The 16,675-nt window shown below is 38.5% G+C and overlaps 1 protein-coding gene across 1 annotated transcript in view; it reads left to right on the forward strand.

The window, feature by feature from the left end:
* LOC101848417 (zinc finger protein 616) overlaps positions 1-6,427 on the forward strand; it is a 9,329-nt gene extending 2,902 nt beyond the window's left edge. Inside the window, exon 2 of the mRNA XM_005092352.3 lies at positions 3,233-6,427. Coding sequence (XP_005092409.1) covers positions 3,434-6,052 — 2,619 coding nt within the window. The 5' untranslated portion in view covers positions 3,233-3,433 and the 3' untranslated portion in view covers positions 6,053-6,427. The remainder of the gene's footprint in view (positions 1-3,232) is intronic.
* Positions 6,428-16,675: the final 10,248 nt, after the last annotated feature.

Below are 16,675 nucleotides of genomic sequence, written 5' to 3' on the forward strand. Positions count from 1 at the left end.
GAGAGAGAGAGAAAGAGAGAGAGAGAGAGAGAGAGAGATAGGGAGACAGAGAGAGTGAGAGAGAGAGAGGGAGAGAGAGGGAGACAGAGAGAGTGAGTGAGAGAGAGAGAGAGAGAGAGAGAACGGAAATGTTTTTCTATCTGTAGAGAATGAATGTTTTAATGAATGTTTCTAGTTACTAATGTTTCAACTTTATAGTGTCCGTCTGTGAATTTTTATTGCATAGTGTATTTTTAGTAATTCTTCTGTAAAACATGTTCGATACCATGTGTCTTCTGCCTGTGCACGGATTGTGACATTGTCAAATAAGAAACGTCATAATTAATGTGCATTCTGTTTTGAAATTCTTCTTACTTAAGCCTATAATTTTAAATTTGTAATTAAGTTTTGAAGACACTTTAATTAACTGTATTTTGAACAATTTTGATAAATTGTCTGGGTGTTTTAAAGGTGCCCCTCCCTCTTTGCATTTTTTTTTGGGGGGGGGGGGGGGGTTGGTTCATTTCCATCATCGTACTTCACTCTCATCTGCCTTTCCCTCGCCTTCCTCATTCTTCGCCCATGGCATCCCACCCTCACTCCAACTTTTGTGGAATCATTTTCAATTTTGTTAGAAATATATTTTGTCCTCTTTTTTTTTAAAGTCAAGAAGTCTACGTTTTTGTAAAAATAATTTCAGTTATGACATCGTTATGATCATTTTGCACTGACGAAGTTTTATTACCGAAAATTCCTGAAAATTTTGTTATCCCATTTATATTTTTGTTTTGATCCCAATTATCCCAATTTCTTGTTTAAAACATGAATAAAAATTTATCTTACCGTCACAATGTGTAGTACATGTGTTACTGTAAATATTCGACTAAGTGAGCTGGTAATTTGATGCAAGTAAGATTTCTTACCATCCTTATTATATTATTACTGTACGGGAGTGCTTATAATGCTGTAATTAACAGTGAAATAGAAATTTTGAGAGACAATATAGTCTGAGCTGCATGTTTTGAAAAGAGATTAACGCCGCGTACGCTGCTTTGTTTTGAACTTACAAAGATGGTGGCAGCCCCGATAAGCTCCGCCCCACAATATCGATTATTTGCAAACCTTGCAGTCTCGAATTAGGTCTCTACTCCATTTGCAGCTCTGTGTCCTATTGAGTCCAATCTCTTGTAAGTGTTTAATTTCTTATGCTTATAAAACTTTAAAAGAAACTATCCGGATAGTAGCGGTCGATCATTTGCACTGCATCGTTGAACTTTGTTTGAACTTGCTTTCATAAGTAGGTCTACTCTTAATCTTTTTCTTTTTCTCAGTTTACGTAGTGTTCAGCATCATAGTCAATCTGGGCGGAAGAAGGGTGCTGCACAATCACAGACAAGCGAGCCAAATAGTTTTGCAAGTTGCAAAGAAAATAATCCGAGTCTGCAGGCTGCCATTGTTTGGTCGTGTTGCCACCATGACTGTCAAAAAGGGTATCCCTCAATGACGTCAAATAAGATGGCTGTTACTGTAAATACCAGCATCTGAGCAGGATGGCCCAACAATTTATGACAGATACCAGACTTCAAGTATGATCGATCGAGAAGAAGAAGAATGTTAATATCAGCCAATGGCGTTTAGTTTTTGTTCTCTAGCTATCCGCTTGTATTTTGGGCTGTTTCATCACGCTTGGCATGCCTCCTTTCCTTTTTTTTTGCTCACATGGTAACTTACAGATTTTGTCACAACATTTCACACAACATAGGTTCAATCTAATAGGCCTATCCCTACGTCCTCCTCTCTCTCCTAACTTCCTTCCCCTGCACAGAGTACAGTGCTGAGTGCTGTGAGAGTGGCTTTGTTTCGAATACATGAAGCTATAGCGAGCACCTAGCACACCTTTGTGATTGGCCCAAATATATATGACATTTCCACCATCTATTTTTGTCTTCCAGGATTTCCCCCAAGGCTCTTGGGTTTCCCTCGCCAATAACTGTTAACTAGATCTCGCGTGTTTTTTTGTTTTTTGTATTAATTTGTGTTATCTTTTATAAACAATCTCAGCAATTCTCGTTCCATAAATTTACCTTCTCTTCGAAGTTGTACACACTCACATACACACTCACACACAAACACATGCGCACACACACACACACACAACAAGCGAGTGTGCTCACACACACACATACGCGCGTGAGCACACACAGCCCAAGCGGTCTGCGATGAAACCTAGTGACGTAGCGCATGCTAAGTGGCAAAGCGGGCCCGCCACGGTGAGATCTCTAGTCAGCTGGTGAGAGAAGACCCGGAAGACGTCAAAAATAGCTGGCGGGAATGCGTCATCTATATTTAGGCCAATCACAGAGGTGTGCTAGGTGTTTGCTGTAGCTTCATATGTTTTGAATTCGAGGGTCAGGGAGATGAGAGACATGATGCAAGCTGCTGACTCGACTGTCTTTACTTTAGTTGGGCAGGCCCCCCTATTTATTGTATTTTCAATTTATCTTTATAATGTGCCGCTATGATTTATCAGTTTGATGTTTTTAAAATTTTTAGACTGAGTAACTCAGTAGTAGGCCTATCATGGAAAACCTTTTCAAGTAAACAGCGTCACCCGTCTCTGAAAACTCATTCTATGCAGTCAAGGCATCTGACTGAGGTTAAGGTTCCCGTTTTGTTCCATTATCAAAGGTTAGCTGCTCTTCAAAACTTATGTCTAGGGTAAATGCTGTAAGGCCTTGCATCTGATCTTACTTTTCTTGCTCATTGACCAAAAGCTGAACAGGGTATATAGCACCTTAGGTTCAAGAAAGGGATTTAATAAAAATGTATATAATGTCATTCACTTTTGACCAATTAAGGTAATTAAAAGTAATAATAGGCATCTCCCCTTTTTGTCATTTTCATTAGTACTCAGCTTAACACTGAAATACTCTGGTCCCATGAAGGTCGTTTTATTATTAGGCTAACTGGGGGCTTAGCAGATCAACAGGTATGATGTTTGCCTGTCAGCTTGCTTGACCTGACAACATAAACTGTTGAAGGGCTAGGGAGATTGTAATGGAATATTTGGTTCTTTTGATTTATTTCCAAGGGTGTGAAACACCTGCTGACTGAAAAATTTTTAAATAATTTTTTGGTTTTGTTCTTTTAAACAGGAGTACAAGCTAAATTGCACTTTGCGCTATTTTTTTCTGTACTCCAAGTGTGCGGATATGCCAGACCTTATATTTTTACCTTCTTTGTGTCTTTTCAGGCTTCCTGGTTCATGCCTTGTGGTGGGCTCTCTGCATGACAGTGGTTCATTGAACTCAATCTCAGATCTGTCAGTGCCAGGGACAGTGAGGGCCTTCTTCAGTATTTCAGCTTCATTTGTTTGCTGCCATTACAGCTGTTGTTGTTTCATCTGCATGGAAACTTGATTAGTAGGTTCCACTAAGTGTGGAGCATTACAAACATGTTTCGCTTTGATCCAGACAAAAATTGTGGTGAAGCTTTTAATGTTTCAGGACATATAGATGTCTTCATTGATGGAGAGTTTTTCTCGAGGAGTAAGTTTACCAGGACTGTCAAGATTGACCTGGTGTTGAACTCAAGCAATGATACCGAAAGCTCCAAAGATTCGTTATTTACTAATTTCAGAGACAGTGAACTCACAGGTCTTATGACTTGTAAAAAAGAAGAAAGTTCACTCTGTTGCGAGGTTCCCTCAGCATCCTCAAACAGTAGTCCCCTTGAGTCTCTTACATCTCTTTCAAGTCAGGTTCCTTCAGAAATCAGCAAAACTCGTCCAGTCAAAAGCTGTCATTCCTCTCCTGATCAAGACTCAGGGTCTGTCAGCGAAAATGATTGTGAAGATACAAATTTTAGACCAGAGACTTTATTAACTTTAGGAAAAGGAAAGGAAACTTTGAAAAATAGTAGTTTGGCAAAGATAGAATTGTCGCAAATTTGTACGAGAAAAACTAAAAACACCTTGATGCATGTTGATAATGACTTAACATTAAAGGAAGTTCAAAAGGTTTGTCATTGGGATACCTGGTCCCTATGTGAGAATCAACATGGTATACTGGCCAAAGGCAGCTCTACAAACCCAGAAAATTCCGCTGTCAGTGCAGCCACTCTGATGTTACCAAAACAAGAAACCCAAGAACACCATGATAATCTTAAAGTCTCATGTTTGGTGGAGAAAGATGGTCGGACTGCTTGCTCTGTTACTGTTAATGAACACTGGAATGTGAACCAAAGAAATGAGCAGATAGTCACTGACTCTGTTGTATTGGATGTAGAAGAAATTCTAGAAGATTCCAGTGTGGAAAAGAAAGCAGATGAAAAAAGGAGTTGTGACGCTAGTAGTGCAATTGTTTCGAGTTGTACCATTCACAAGGCAACCAAGCGAAAAGGATGCAGTGAACGAGAGAAGGACACTGTTGTGAAAGACAAAGTTGCCAAAAGACCAACAGAAGAAGTGGCCAGTGGCAAGCGTCTTGCCCCCCGGTTCACTTGTGAACTCTGTGGAAAGACATTTTCATCCAGAAGAGCTAAGGTAGAGCACCGTTTAAATCCAGAGTGTGAGGTGATGTGTCGGGTGTGTAACACCGTTCACTTCTCTCAAGGCTCATTGTTGGCTCACTATTGCTGTGTTCACCCTGAGGTACAGGACCTGAAACAACAGTTTGATGATGAATTCCCATGGGTGGATTTGAAAGTTTTCAGAGACAAAAGTGATTGTCCTCTGTGCTTGAAGTCTGTGAGTGATCGTGGGTGCGTGGTACATTTTGACTCTGTTCACTTCTCCAATCCATTGTATCTGTGTTGTGTGTGTGGAGAAAAGTTTAGAACAGAGTTGTTATGGAGAGAACATTGCTCCTCACGGCACGGTAAGAAAACGGCTACCCGTCGATTGGTAAAAGTAAATGAACACAGAACTGGTATTTCTTTAAAAGATAGTAAAACAAAAGATGTTGTGAGTGAAGAATGTGACATGGATGGACAAGATGCAAATATTAACAGTAATTTTCATTGTAAATATTGTAAGAAGACATTTGGAAATTATAATCTATTATTGGCTCATCGAAGAAAGAAGAAGATCGGTGCGGCCACCTGTGGACGCTGTGGGTTAAGTTTTTCTGAGCAGGCTTATTTAATAGCACATGAAAGAAGAAAGCATGGTATTGGCCCAGCTGATAAATTAGCTGAAAGTATGGAAAACCCCGGTATGATTGATTGTCCTATTTGTTCAGCTAAGATGAAGAATGGATCCCTGATTGAACACATTAGAAGAAATCATGCAAGTGATTTTAGTTATAAGTGCTGTGTTTGTGGGTATAATTGCAAAACAAGAGATGCCTACGCCCGACACTGTGAAAAAAAGCACACAGAGAAAAAGAAGAGTAAACCTATTTTTCAGTGCTCAGTGTGTAATGAAAAATGCCAAACTGTGAGTGAATTCAACAGTCATAAAGCAACGCATTGGAAAACTTGCATTTTCTGTGGCGATAACTTACCCATGCGTAGTCATCTACAGCGACATTATGAGGAGAAGCACCTGGAAAAGCTGCTGCCATGTGATCACTGTGACAGGAAATTCCCATCTCTGAAGACGTTGCGCACTCACCAGAAGTACGTTCAGTTCCTCCCCAGGCGTCCCTGCCCAAAGTGTGGGGTCATGTTATACTCTTTACGGAATCATATGAAATCTATGCATCCAGAAGTTGAGGTGCACGCACAGTGCAATGTTTGTGGCAAAACGCTCAAGAATGAGAGGTCTCTAAAGGAGCATATAGTGCGGGCTCATGGCAATCGACAGATAATTTGTTCTGTGTGTTCAAAAGTCTTCAGGCATGCAGGGGCTTTGAGGAAACATCTCACAACTGTTCACTTTGTTGAAAAGGTATACGAGTGTCATATTTGTGGGAAAAAATGTTCCCAGAAGTACAATCTAAAGATTCACATGCGAGTCCATTCCTTGCACAAAGCTTTCTCTTGTCCTGTTTGCAGCCAGGGATTCAACTACAAGGCCTCTTTGCAGAGCCACATGCGTTCTAAGCACCCTGATCATGAGCCTATTCCATGAATGGAACCCATATATAAAATGGGTACCTTTTTAACTTTATTGTTGTGTATTGGTTCTGTTTTCCTGCACTGGCTTCTGTGGTGTAGCAGTTACGGCTTCACCCTTGCATGCAGAAGACACGGCTTTGATTCCAGTGACAGGAGAATATTTTTTATTTGATATGTTCATTTTTATGATGGGACACTGCATTGTATTCCTCTCCTTTTAAGTTAACCCTGACAGGAAGGGTGGAATCAGATTGCCTCCTAAATGTGAAGAGTGCTGATAAAATTAAGTTACTTCTCGGATTCGAACCCAAATGGAAAAAGGTACATCACGCTTGTAGCCTACTTATAAGTGGAGTTTTTTTCAATTTATAAATATGAAATAATAAAAGGCATGTTATACTTAAATATAATATATGGCATCATTAGAAAATTTACAAATTTTACCCTTGTGTCAATTTTTGGCCAACATCTCTAAATGTGGATTGCGAGAAGTAATTCATTTTGTCAGCATGCCTCACAAATGATCTAATACTGTTGATGGGGGAGTAAAACTTTGTCAGCCTCAATTACATCATGTATGATTATTATGCTTTCCTGTGTATCCTTGCTGCTCCACACATTCTGACATTCTTTTGTGAAATCATTTCCTTTTTTTTACGTGGCATTTTTAAAATATATAGAACAGTAGCTGAGAGTGAAGAGGTGCTGTGAAAATATATCTTTACAAATATTATGTGATTCCCGTGTACATTGCAGTTCCCAGATGGAGTTTTGGAATTACTTTCAAGAGGAAAGATATAGCTTTCTGCATTTTACTTTTGCAGTTTATATGATTGCTGGATTAGTTACAAATGTTGAAACTGACACTTGTTGTTACTTTGTCTTTACTTTTTCATTTAATCACTGTTTACTCGTCTGTTTCACAGGAAAACTTTGGAAGCATGATCCAATGAAAGAAAGATACAAAAAATTTGAATTTGATATTTTAAAAAAGTCTCTTGAGATTGTCTTTTATGTAGGTACATGTGTAGATCTGTTGTACAAGTACAAAGGCTTTGGAATCAACAAATACACAACAAACTCCATTACATTCAACTGAAACTTGCGCCCAGGAAACCACTGTCTCTCCTACGAAGAGAAAAAGTAATTTTTACCAGATTAAAGATAGGACACATGCACGTCACACACAAACAATGAGAATACTGTGACCGTGTGCGGTTGTGAGCTCCGAGAGACTCTTACTAAAACACGTCTGATTTTGTTGCGGTGAAACCTGTTGGCGCTTAAATGACCAAAATTGAGTCAATAGTGCCGTAAAACATCTACTCAATCAATCAAGTACAAAGGCTGTTTGAAAAATGGTGTGAAAATGGTCATAAAACTAAAAAGTAATTTTGTACTTTTTTAACTGGACACAAAAGGAAAAGCTAGGAATGTACACTACTTGTTCTCCCTAAAGCACTTTTAGTCAACCCCCTACCAGGGCAGCACTACTGACTGAAGTTGTCTTTAGGACATTCCCAAAGGGGGGATATATTTTAACATGTTCTTATGCACAGTAGAATTGTAAATGGGCTGATTTATCAATGTCATGCTCATACTGTGCCGGAACAACAAAGGGGGAACTGCTGCTTTTTCTTTCCTCACCCTTACTATTGCCATTTTGCTCTACTTCTTTTGTATGTTTGTCACTCTCTTGTGAACTATTATTTCCGGGGTGCCTTGATAGTTGAAGCAGACTTTGTGCTGTTGAGGCTAGAAAGGTGAACTGAGTAAGCCTGATTCCCCCTTTGAACTTCTCTGTTGACATCCACCCCATGGCGCTCATATGACCTAATGCAGTTGCAAACACTTTGAAACCTTACCAAAAAAAACCGCCTAAAAACCTTTTAGTTAGTTAAACCACGGAAGGTATAATATTGAATCTCTATAATGTCACATCGAACATTGCGACTCCTGTAGTTGTAGAGGAATGGTTGAAAGAAACTTGAGTGGAGCCATACAATTCTTACAAATGAAAGGTGAAGAATCCTACAAAGATTTTCAGTGAACTCCTTGCTGTGTATACATATATATACAGTATAACACGGATAGCTCAAATTCGTCGGGACCGGCCTCGGTAGTTCGAGGGATCCGTAGTTCGAGGGATATCTTACAAAGACAAAGAAAACAAAAAACGGGACAGCAGGCACTGTTCAACGGGCGCGTGATTTCGAGTGTTCTGTGTTAGACCTATCCGTGTTATACTGTATGTATGTGTATGTTGATATAATGAGTGAATAGCAAGCACATGATGTATATGAAAAGTGCTGTGTGCACGGATGGACGAATATATAGAAGGTGATCCATGTGCAGGGTGCCTACGAATTTTCATTTCAGAAGCTGACATTCAAAGAAACCACCTCCTAAAAGATCTAAATTGTGTTGATGGGAGCGTATAAAGCATTAAAATATATATATATATATATGTGACATTTATATAATATTATTATTATTACATAATATATCTGGAACTGTATCCAGTTCCCATGTATATACTTGTTGGACAGCCCTCATAACTGGTTCAAATTGTTAAGTACAAAATGTTCTAATGGTGCTGATGCAGCATGAGTAAATCATCTGTATGCCAGTTTGACTAATGCTGAGATACTGTATATTATGTTTTAAAAAACCCCCACTGATTATTACTGTAGATCAGAATCTGATTTGGTGTATACTGTTTGTTTTTTTCACTCTACTTACTAAATGGTTTGTCCTGTTCAAGATACTAATAATCATATAGCACACATTCCCTTGACTTTTGTTTTAGACAAAAATTGCAATGTAACATGAACATTTCTGTCAATGTTGTGTCTCGAGGTTGTCTATTTGAAAAATATAATTTTTGTTGTCGTTAACACTTAATAACTTTTGATAAAATGCACTAATGTATTCCAAATTTTGACTCTAATAATGTTTTAATTTAACTTTATAGTTCGGAAAAAAATGGTTTGTATCTGGTCATCAAAGCATTTTCTCTTTTTTGTGTGTTTGTTAAGGAATTGTTGGTTTAGTTTAAGTAAGCTATAGGCCTATAGGACTGGTTATGAATCCTCTCTTTTAAGCCATAAGTCAAATTTGAAGTAAGGATATAAGCAGAATAAAGCTGTTTAATGTTTATCAATATCCTTTTGTTTATGTTCTGAGCTTTGCCACCCAGAGTCCAGAGTCAGATCATGGAAGGCGTTGTTTTATTGTGCTCAACTCACTGAATATTGTCGGAAAGTTCAAAGACTATGCTGTAAGTGTGAAACTTTTTTAATGCCAATAGTGAAGCAGGAAAAGGCCTATCACCCTGGGTAGATGTGCCCTTAAATTTATTTGATGCTGCAACTTTAAAAAATATTGCCTAGAACTGAAAAGACAATCATATAAATGAGTATGTAGTCCTATAAATTACAAAATTCAGCTTTTGGGGAATCAAAAGTTATTTGGAAAACGTAGTTTTTTTGGTTTTTTTTAGAAAGATGGCCTGTAGCAACCAATGTTTGAGATATACATGTGTATACTGACTAATTAGTATAAATGCAGCTCTCTGTGTTTAATCACTTGGATTAAAAATGATTATGATGGATTACATTAATTCTGTACATGTACCAAAATTACCATCACCAGTTTTCTTTGACCTGAGGATAATTTGAATAACTGTAAGGAATAAGTTCGAATATGAAATCAAACGGTTTGTATGAATGGAATTTTTTTGTGTTTTTTTAATTTTTGGGGGTATATTTTGTGATATAAGCTAGGCGACTGAGAAAGCCTAGGATAAGATAAAGCCTTCTTTTTGTATTGATCAAGGAAGGTGTTAGTAAAAACAAAGGTATTTTTTTAAATCTACTCATTGCGAAAATTGTTAGATACTCCAAAATTTTCTTAACAAAATTACTCTGTACTGTGTGAGCACTAAGAGTCAACTTTTGATTCGTCTCTGATTTCTTGAAGATATTTTGATAGTACGCCTTTAATGTACTTCATGATATTTTTGCACAATGTCTAGATTCTTTATGGTTAGGATATCTGATAGGTCCTATTTTTCTCTCCTGTATTTTATTTTTACTTGATGATGCCATCACATCCTCTTCCCTTATTCAATCGCAAATATCTCAATTTCTATTCAAGATAAACAGGTTTTCTTTTTATTAAAAGCAAAACAAATAAACAAGCTTTTAGATAATATTAATATCTACACATGCCCAAAAATTGATGAGTACCTGATTCCACCGCATCATCACACAAATGGTCGCTTTTACTTTTAAGGACAAGCTGGCTAACCCAGATTTCGGGGGTTTCCAGAAATCATGACCTACATCAAAAGTGAGCATTGCCCTTCCTATAGAAGAAGTTTGGTTTCATTGGTGTGTATATTTGTTTAGTTATGGAGGAAACTCTCCTTGTCTTTTAATAAAGAAACTGAACAAGGAGCAAATACATGTACCTTACCTTCGATTTTCTCAAAACAGTATTTTTCGGGATAGCCCCCTTGTGCTTAAAAGCAACCAAATGTGTTTTGGAGTAAATAGACCCTCTAAACATAATCATTTCATGTTGTGCATGTTCAACCGTTCAAATACTAATATTATAATGGCATATAAAGATGTGCTGTATTTTACTTTGGATGGCGTTCTTTTCTTCGTCATTTTTCCACCAGCGTCTGTGGTGTAGCTGTGGGTGTTTCACTGTTTGGCTGTCGCACACAGGGGACCATGGTTCGATTCCCAAGTTGAGAGAATTTTTACTGGGTGTCTCAGTCTTTTCTACTGAGAGGTATCACTCTTAGCTTTAGTTGGCCCTGACAGACAGGGTCGAAGCCTGCATAATAAAAACACAAATTAACACAAGAGAAAAATTAATGCTTTTTTACCTTGTCTGCCTATAATAATTTTGCTTCTTAGCACTTAACTATTCTGTCTTTTTCTTTGAAAAATCTCATGTTTGTTTTTAGCATTCGCAAGTCATTTTACTCATTCCTTTTAACAGGACAAATTTCTGAACAAAAAACTTATCTTGAAGCAATATATTTTTCAAACTAGAACACTTGGTCTTGCTACATCAGTCTTCTGAGCAGAGACGCAAAATGTTCTTTTCTTGGAGGGATAAGAAACTTACCGTAATTTGTGTAGACCTATCCATTTTTGACAGAGATTCAAGTCCTGTACTTCTGGATACCGGTACATGTTAGTGGTTTGTTGGAGGGCACCACTGGTAGGCCCTACTTCTTTTCTTTACCTCTGTTCTTCCTGTTTATCTGTTTTGATTTTCTCATACATCAAATGGCTGTTATCATGTTTCTGTTGTGATCTGTTTACTCAAAATTAAACTGGCGGAATTGTCGTCTTTCCTTTTTTTGTTTTGTGGTCAGAAAGTAGAGATGTTTAATTAAATCGTAATGAGTTTTGAAAGTTATGTTTTCAGTCATAGGAAGATGCCCTTTTTCTTTATTGTGAGTCAGTTTCAACAAGGAAAGTGTACTACTTGTACATAATTTTGTACATATATATTTTATTTAAATTGTTCCTCGTTAAATATGTTAATATTATGTGAATTCTGTCTTTGATGGCTATGCTGGAGTTGTTGTAAGGATACTTTTTGTCACGTTTACTTTTTACTCACCATTTGTTTTATGAATGGACCAAACTAGTAAACTCAATTAAAATCTTATGACTTTGGAGGTAAATGTGCGTTCTTTTCATACTGATTGATGTTTTACTCAAATTTAAATTGTTGTCAATGGTTGACGGGTGTTCTGGTGTGGTTTGCTCCTTCTTTCCTCTAATAATATAATATCCGTGTATCGTCCTTGTCGATCTCTCCTCCTTTTCTATGTTACCTTTTAGTAGCACCTCTGATCTCCGGCGTTTATATTGTATAATAACCTATTTATGTTTTAAGTGCTGTAAAACTCTTACTGGAGGCTCTTGTGGTCTAGAGGTTCCGGTGTTTGCCTCTCATTCAATAGGTCCCGGGTTCGAAGCCTGACAGCGACAGAAAATGTTCTTCTCTGAAATGTTCTCATTTCACGTACCTCCTTTCACCTCCTTTCCTGCTCTAATAATCATTTTCTGTCGTCTGCTTTCCCCTCCAGTTTCTGCGCCCCCCCCCCCCCCCCCCCCCCCCCCTCTGGGCTCCTGACTCTTTCACTTTCAGCAGCCTTTCTACTGCTACTCCTTTGCTGATTTTTGCTACTTTCTTTCAACCACACACGCTGATCTTAGGGTAGGTAACATCTTACACCTAGCCTCAATGAGATTAAAAGTAAATTCTAAGCTCCTTGCCTAGCCTTCACAGATTTGGGCGAAAAATCTCGGAGGTCTGCTGTGCAAGTTGTGCACGTTATTAAAGATTCATTGGTTGTCCAAAATCGAGAGTAGGCTTCGGCTGCCACCCGGGCAAGTTTCAAAATTAATTCCTATCAAACTGAAAATGTTTTAGTTTTAATTTGTCGCGTGCGCTCGTATATATGACCTTATGCAGTTGTGAGCGCCGTAAAACACTTTCCAAAACAAAACCACTCTGTCACATTTAGCCCAATCCATCTTGCCTTGATGCTGTCGGTCCGCATTGTGGGTTGTTCACCCTTAGCCCTTGTGCCCCCACATCTTGCCATCGAGTGAGTATCCTCCTTCATAACGGTCTGGTGACGTTTCATAATGTCCAAAGTACATGTACACGTACCGGTAGTCTACATACTACATTGATACAACAACTGATAACAACAAATAACAACTGGTAACAACAAAATAGCGACACATTTCAACACTAACGTGCTTACACAAGGTGATCAATCCCCAAAAGAAGATATTTTCATTGTCACAAAACTGTATGACAGGACAACAGGTGATGACATGATACATACAACAGGACGTACCCCGCGGTACTGAAACTACAGTAAGTGTCACCACAGCTAGGCTATTCAATCATAATGGAATGTATAATTTTAATCAATTGATCAATTTAATTTTAATGTCTCAAAATGTCATGTCATGTATGTTGGTGAGAAAAAATGATATGAAGAGACAGGATTACGTTGTTTTTTTTTCCGATGAATTGTTACTTTCGATTTGACTTTCGATTTGAATGTAAACAACAAATAAAAAGGACGCAACTCCGGTCATTGATAGAGAATATTGTGCTTCTGGTAGTTGCTCGGAGTTGTGCACGTAACGTAAAGTAGGGGCTGGTTGACTACACGAATACTGATTTTTTAGGCTGGAACTCAAAGTATTTTTGTGTTATCAGTTGTTATTTGTTGTTATCAATTGTCATTTGTTGTTGTCAGTTGTTATTTGTTGTTATCTCGACAAAGATAAATACCCCTGAAGACAAGGTTGCCTACTGTCCTCAATCATATTCAATCTATTTCTTGAAAGAAAGCCCTAAATTACCATTATTGTGTCGATGTGCCTCTCTTTACCCAAACAAACTAGAGCTAACAAACAAATTGAAAGAATTAAGAGAGACACCTCCCTTGAACACTAGAACACTGTGTCAGTAAAACCTCCGATTTGCGGATGATAGGCAGACCCCCATAGCGGGCTCCAACGATGAACTGCCAAACCTTTCAACCAAATTGAACGGCAGTGTTTGATCATGTGCAATGGAAGTGAGAACACATCAAAAGTCAAACGTTATGGTAACCACCACCAAAGGAAGCTAAGCTAAAATAACTATGAGCAATGGGGAACTGGAAGGTGTCAAACATTTAAGTTTATTTATATCTTGGCTCGGTGTGGGTGGTTGGAGGGCGCCACTGGAAGGTCCTACTTCTTTACTTTTCTTCTGTTGTTTCTGTCTGTCGTGTCTTCTTACTTTTCCCTTGCACTAAATGAAATGATCATAAGTGTGTCGATGCGCTTCTCTTTACTCAAACAAACTGACTCGTTGACAACAAAAGACGGCGGAACATCGTCTCAGGTGAGAATAACAATAAAGAATAAAGTAGCAGCCGCCATGATCAACTTTGCAAAATCCGGGACATCACTAAAAATAATATCTGCGTCCCAATAATATAATTCAAACTGCACACATTTCCTTGTCCCCTCCGTCTTGCTATATTATGGCTGTGAATCCTAGACACAACTGGCCGAAACGGAGAGACATATCACGCTCTTAGTGTTAAAATTTCTTTAAAAAATGGGATAATATATGTGCGGACCACATGCTCAGATGCAAGAAAAGACTAAGGAACCCAACAGCCTATCAAGGAATGTTGGCCTACGTATAGGGCCTACATCCGGGTAAGTCGAAAGTAGTAAAGCTAGGGAAAGTTTCAAGCCCTGCGGTGACAGTGGAAGACACTCCCCTGGAAGAAGTAGACTCCTTTACTTACCTTGGAAGTGTCTTCGATGGTAAAGGTGGAACTGAGGCAGATGTAAAAGCAAGAACCTCCAAGACAAGGTCAGCATTCAACTAAATATCAAATGTCTGGAAAGCAAACATCTCACTGTGTACCAAGATTCGACTCTTCAATTCCAACGTCAAGTCTGTGCTCCTGTAAGGCATCGAAACTTGGAAGACAACAACGACAGTGCCGAATAAAGTGCAGACTTTCATCAACAGATGAACGAGGAGTATCCTAAGAATTAAGTGGCTGGATAGAATAAGAAATAAAGAGCTGGGGGAAAGGACAGGAGAGAAGGAAGACGTAGAAATCGGACCAAGAAAGTGGTGATGGATGGGACACACCTTCAGAAAGCACAGCGAAAACGTCATAAGACAGTCGCTGCAGTGGAACCCACAGGGAGCCCAAGGCAGGATTAGGCCACGGGAACATGGAGGAGATGTGTAGAAAGGGACATGAGAGAGATGAAGCTCACTTGGAACGAGAAAGGAAGGATGGCCCAGGATAGAGATAAATGGAAGGAGTTTGTATGTGGCCTCAGGGGTGAAAGTGAAAGGCATTGATGATGATGAAATGTGCGGACAACAATAATTGAAAATACACTTTTATAGTTTCTGGACCTCGAGAACTACTGCCAGAGCTACGATAAAAAAAGTAAACTCGCGTGGTTTGGTCATACAGCCCGGCACGACAGCCTCATCGCAACAACCATCACGCATGGAACTGTTGAAGGTAGCTGAGAAAGGAGGAAGACTAAGAAAAAGCTGACATCAAAGAATGGTCTGGTTTGTGGGTAAGAGGACAACAGACAGAGGGAGTTGGAGAAAAAGCTCTTCAACTTATACACTCTACCCCCTCCCCCATGCCACACACACACACACACACACACACACACACACACACACACACACACACACACACACACACACACACACACACACACACCCACGGAAGTCAGTTTCGAGTAAAAAGGCACACTATTCATACTATTTTATTTCCTGAGGTTATATTTAAAGCAGTTGCTTCCCATAGAAAGTAAAAGACGAATTATGGAAAGGGGAGTTTGACCGATATTTTGGTGACAATTTTTAAATGAATGTGTCTTAACCATAGCGAGCTATGATCTCATACCCTTTTGTAATAAAGGGTATGTAGTTATATTTTGAAATTATAGAATGCAAAAAAGAATAATCAAAGCCTCCAAAAAATAATATTTTTCTCTCTAATGTTTTGTCCCCCCCCCCTCCTTTTTTTTGCAAGGAAAGTAACAGTTGCTTTCTACCCGCAAATGCAATTTTAACTTCAACATTTCTATTTTGGAGTCATTATTTAAAAAAAAGATCAGATTACTGAGTCAGAACTATTCAGGCAAGTTTTGATTATTTTTAAAAAAAGTTCTTTTATAAACAGTGTGTTCAAGCTGCTCGGAGAAAACGGAACATATACGTTTGGTTTTACGTGGGCATACGATATAGTGAGATAACTTAAGACGACAGATATCTGGGTTGTCTAGAATTAAATATTTCTATTTGCTCAGTACCTTGTGTTGAGAAATGTGACGTAACATTTTTTTGAGTTTCACAACGTGGTGTGGCTTTTTCGAACAGAACTCTTTGAATATCTTGATAATGACTAAGAATATAGATCTACTTACGATTTTGATACACCAGATAGAACATAATCTATTGTCTGACCTCAAGGTTTTAGTCACTCAAAACGGCCAAAATGTCAGATAGAACTTTGTAATTCTAAGGTAGCGATATGACAGATTGTCAGCAGACCGAAGGGCATGCTGAGGCACATTTCGAACCATCATACACAAACTAGAGACAAGCATTTGCATAGTTCACGAAATGCATGTTGTTTTCTGCCTTTTAAACTTTGAGGCGTAGAAAACAGAACTGAAACAAAAATAAAATATGTATGAGTTACAAAGTTTTCGTCGGTATGCTGTTAAAATGTATTAGGCTCAGAAAGCTAAGTTTGAAAGGAGAGAGAGATAGAGAGAGAGAGAGAGAGAGAGAGAGAGAGAGAGAGAGAGAGAGAGAGAGAGAGAGAGAGAGAGAGAGAGAGAGTGTTTCATTCTATTAAAAAAAGGGGGCTACGATATGTATTTTTTCTGTCTTTATTTCAAATTTCAGCGTTTAGAATTCTTATGTCGACAAAATTGTAATGTTTCTTAAGTGCAACCGACCGTACCACAGATTAAAAAACTGTGCATTTTTAAAAAGATGTTAACCCCCCCCCCCAAACCCACGG

The sequence above is a fragment of the Aplysia californica genome, unplaced genomic scaffold, assembly GCF_000002075.1.
Source record: "Aplysia californica isolate F4 #8 unplaced genomic scaffold, AplCal3.0 scaffold00045, whole genome shotgun sequence".
Taxonomy (NCBI): domain Eukaryota; kingdom Metazoa; phylum Mollusca; class Gastropoda; order Aplysiida; family Aplysiidae; genus Aplysia; species Aplysia californica.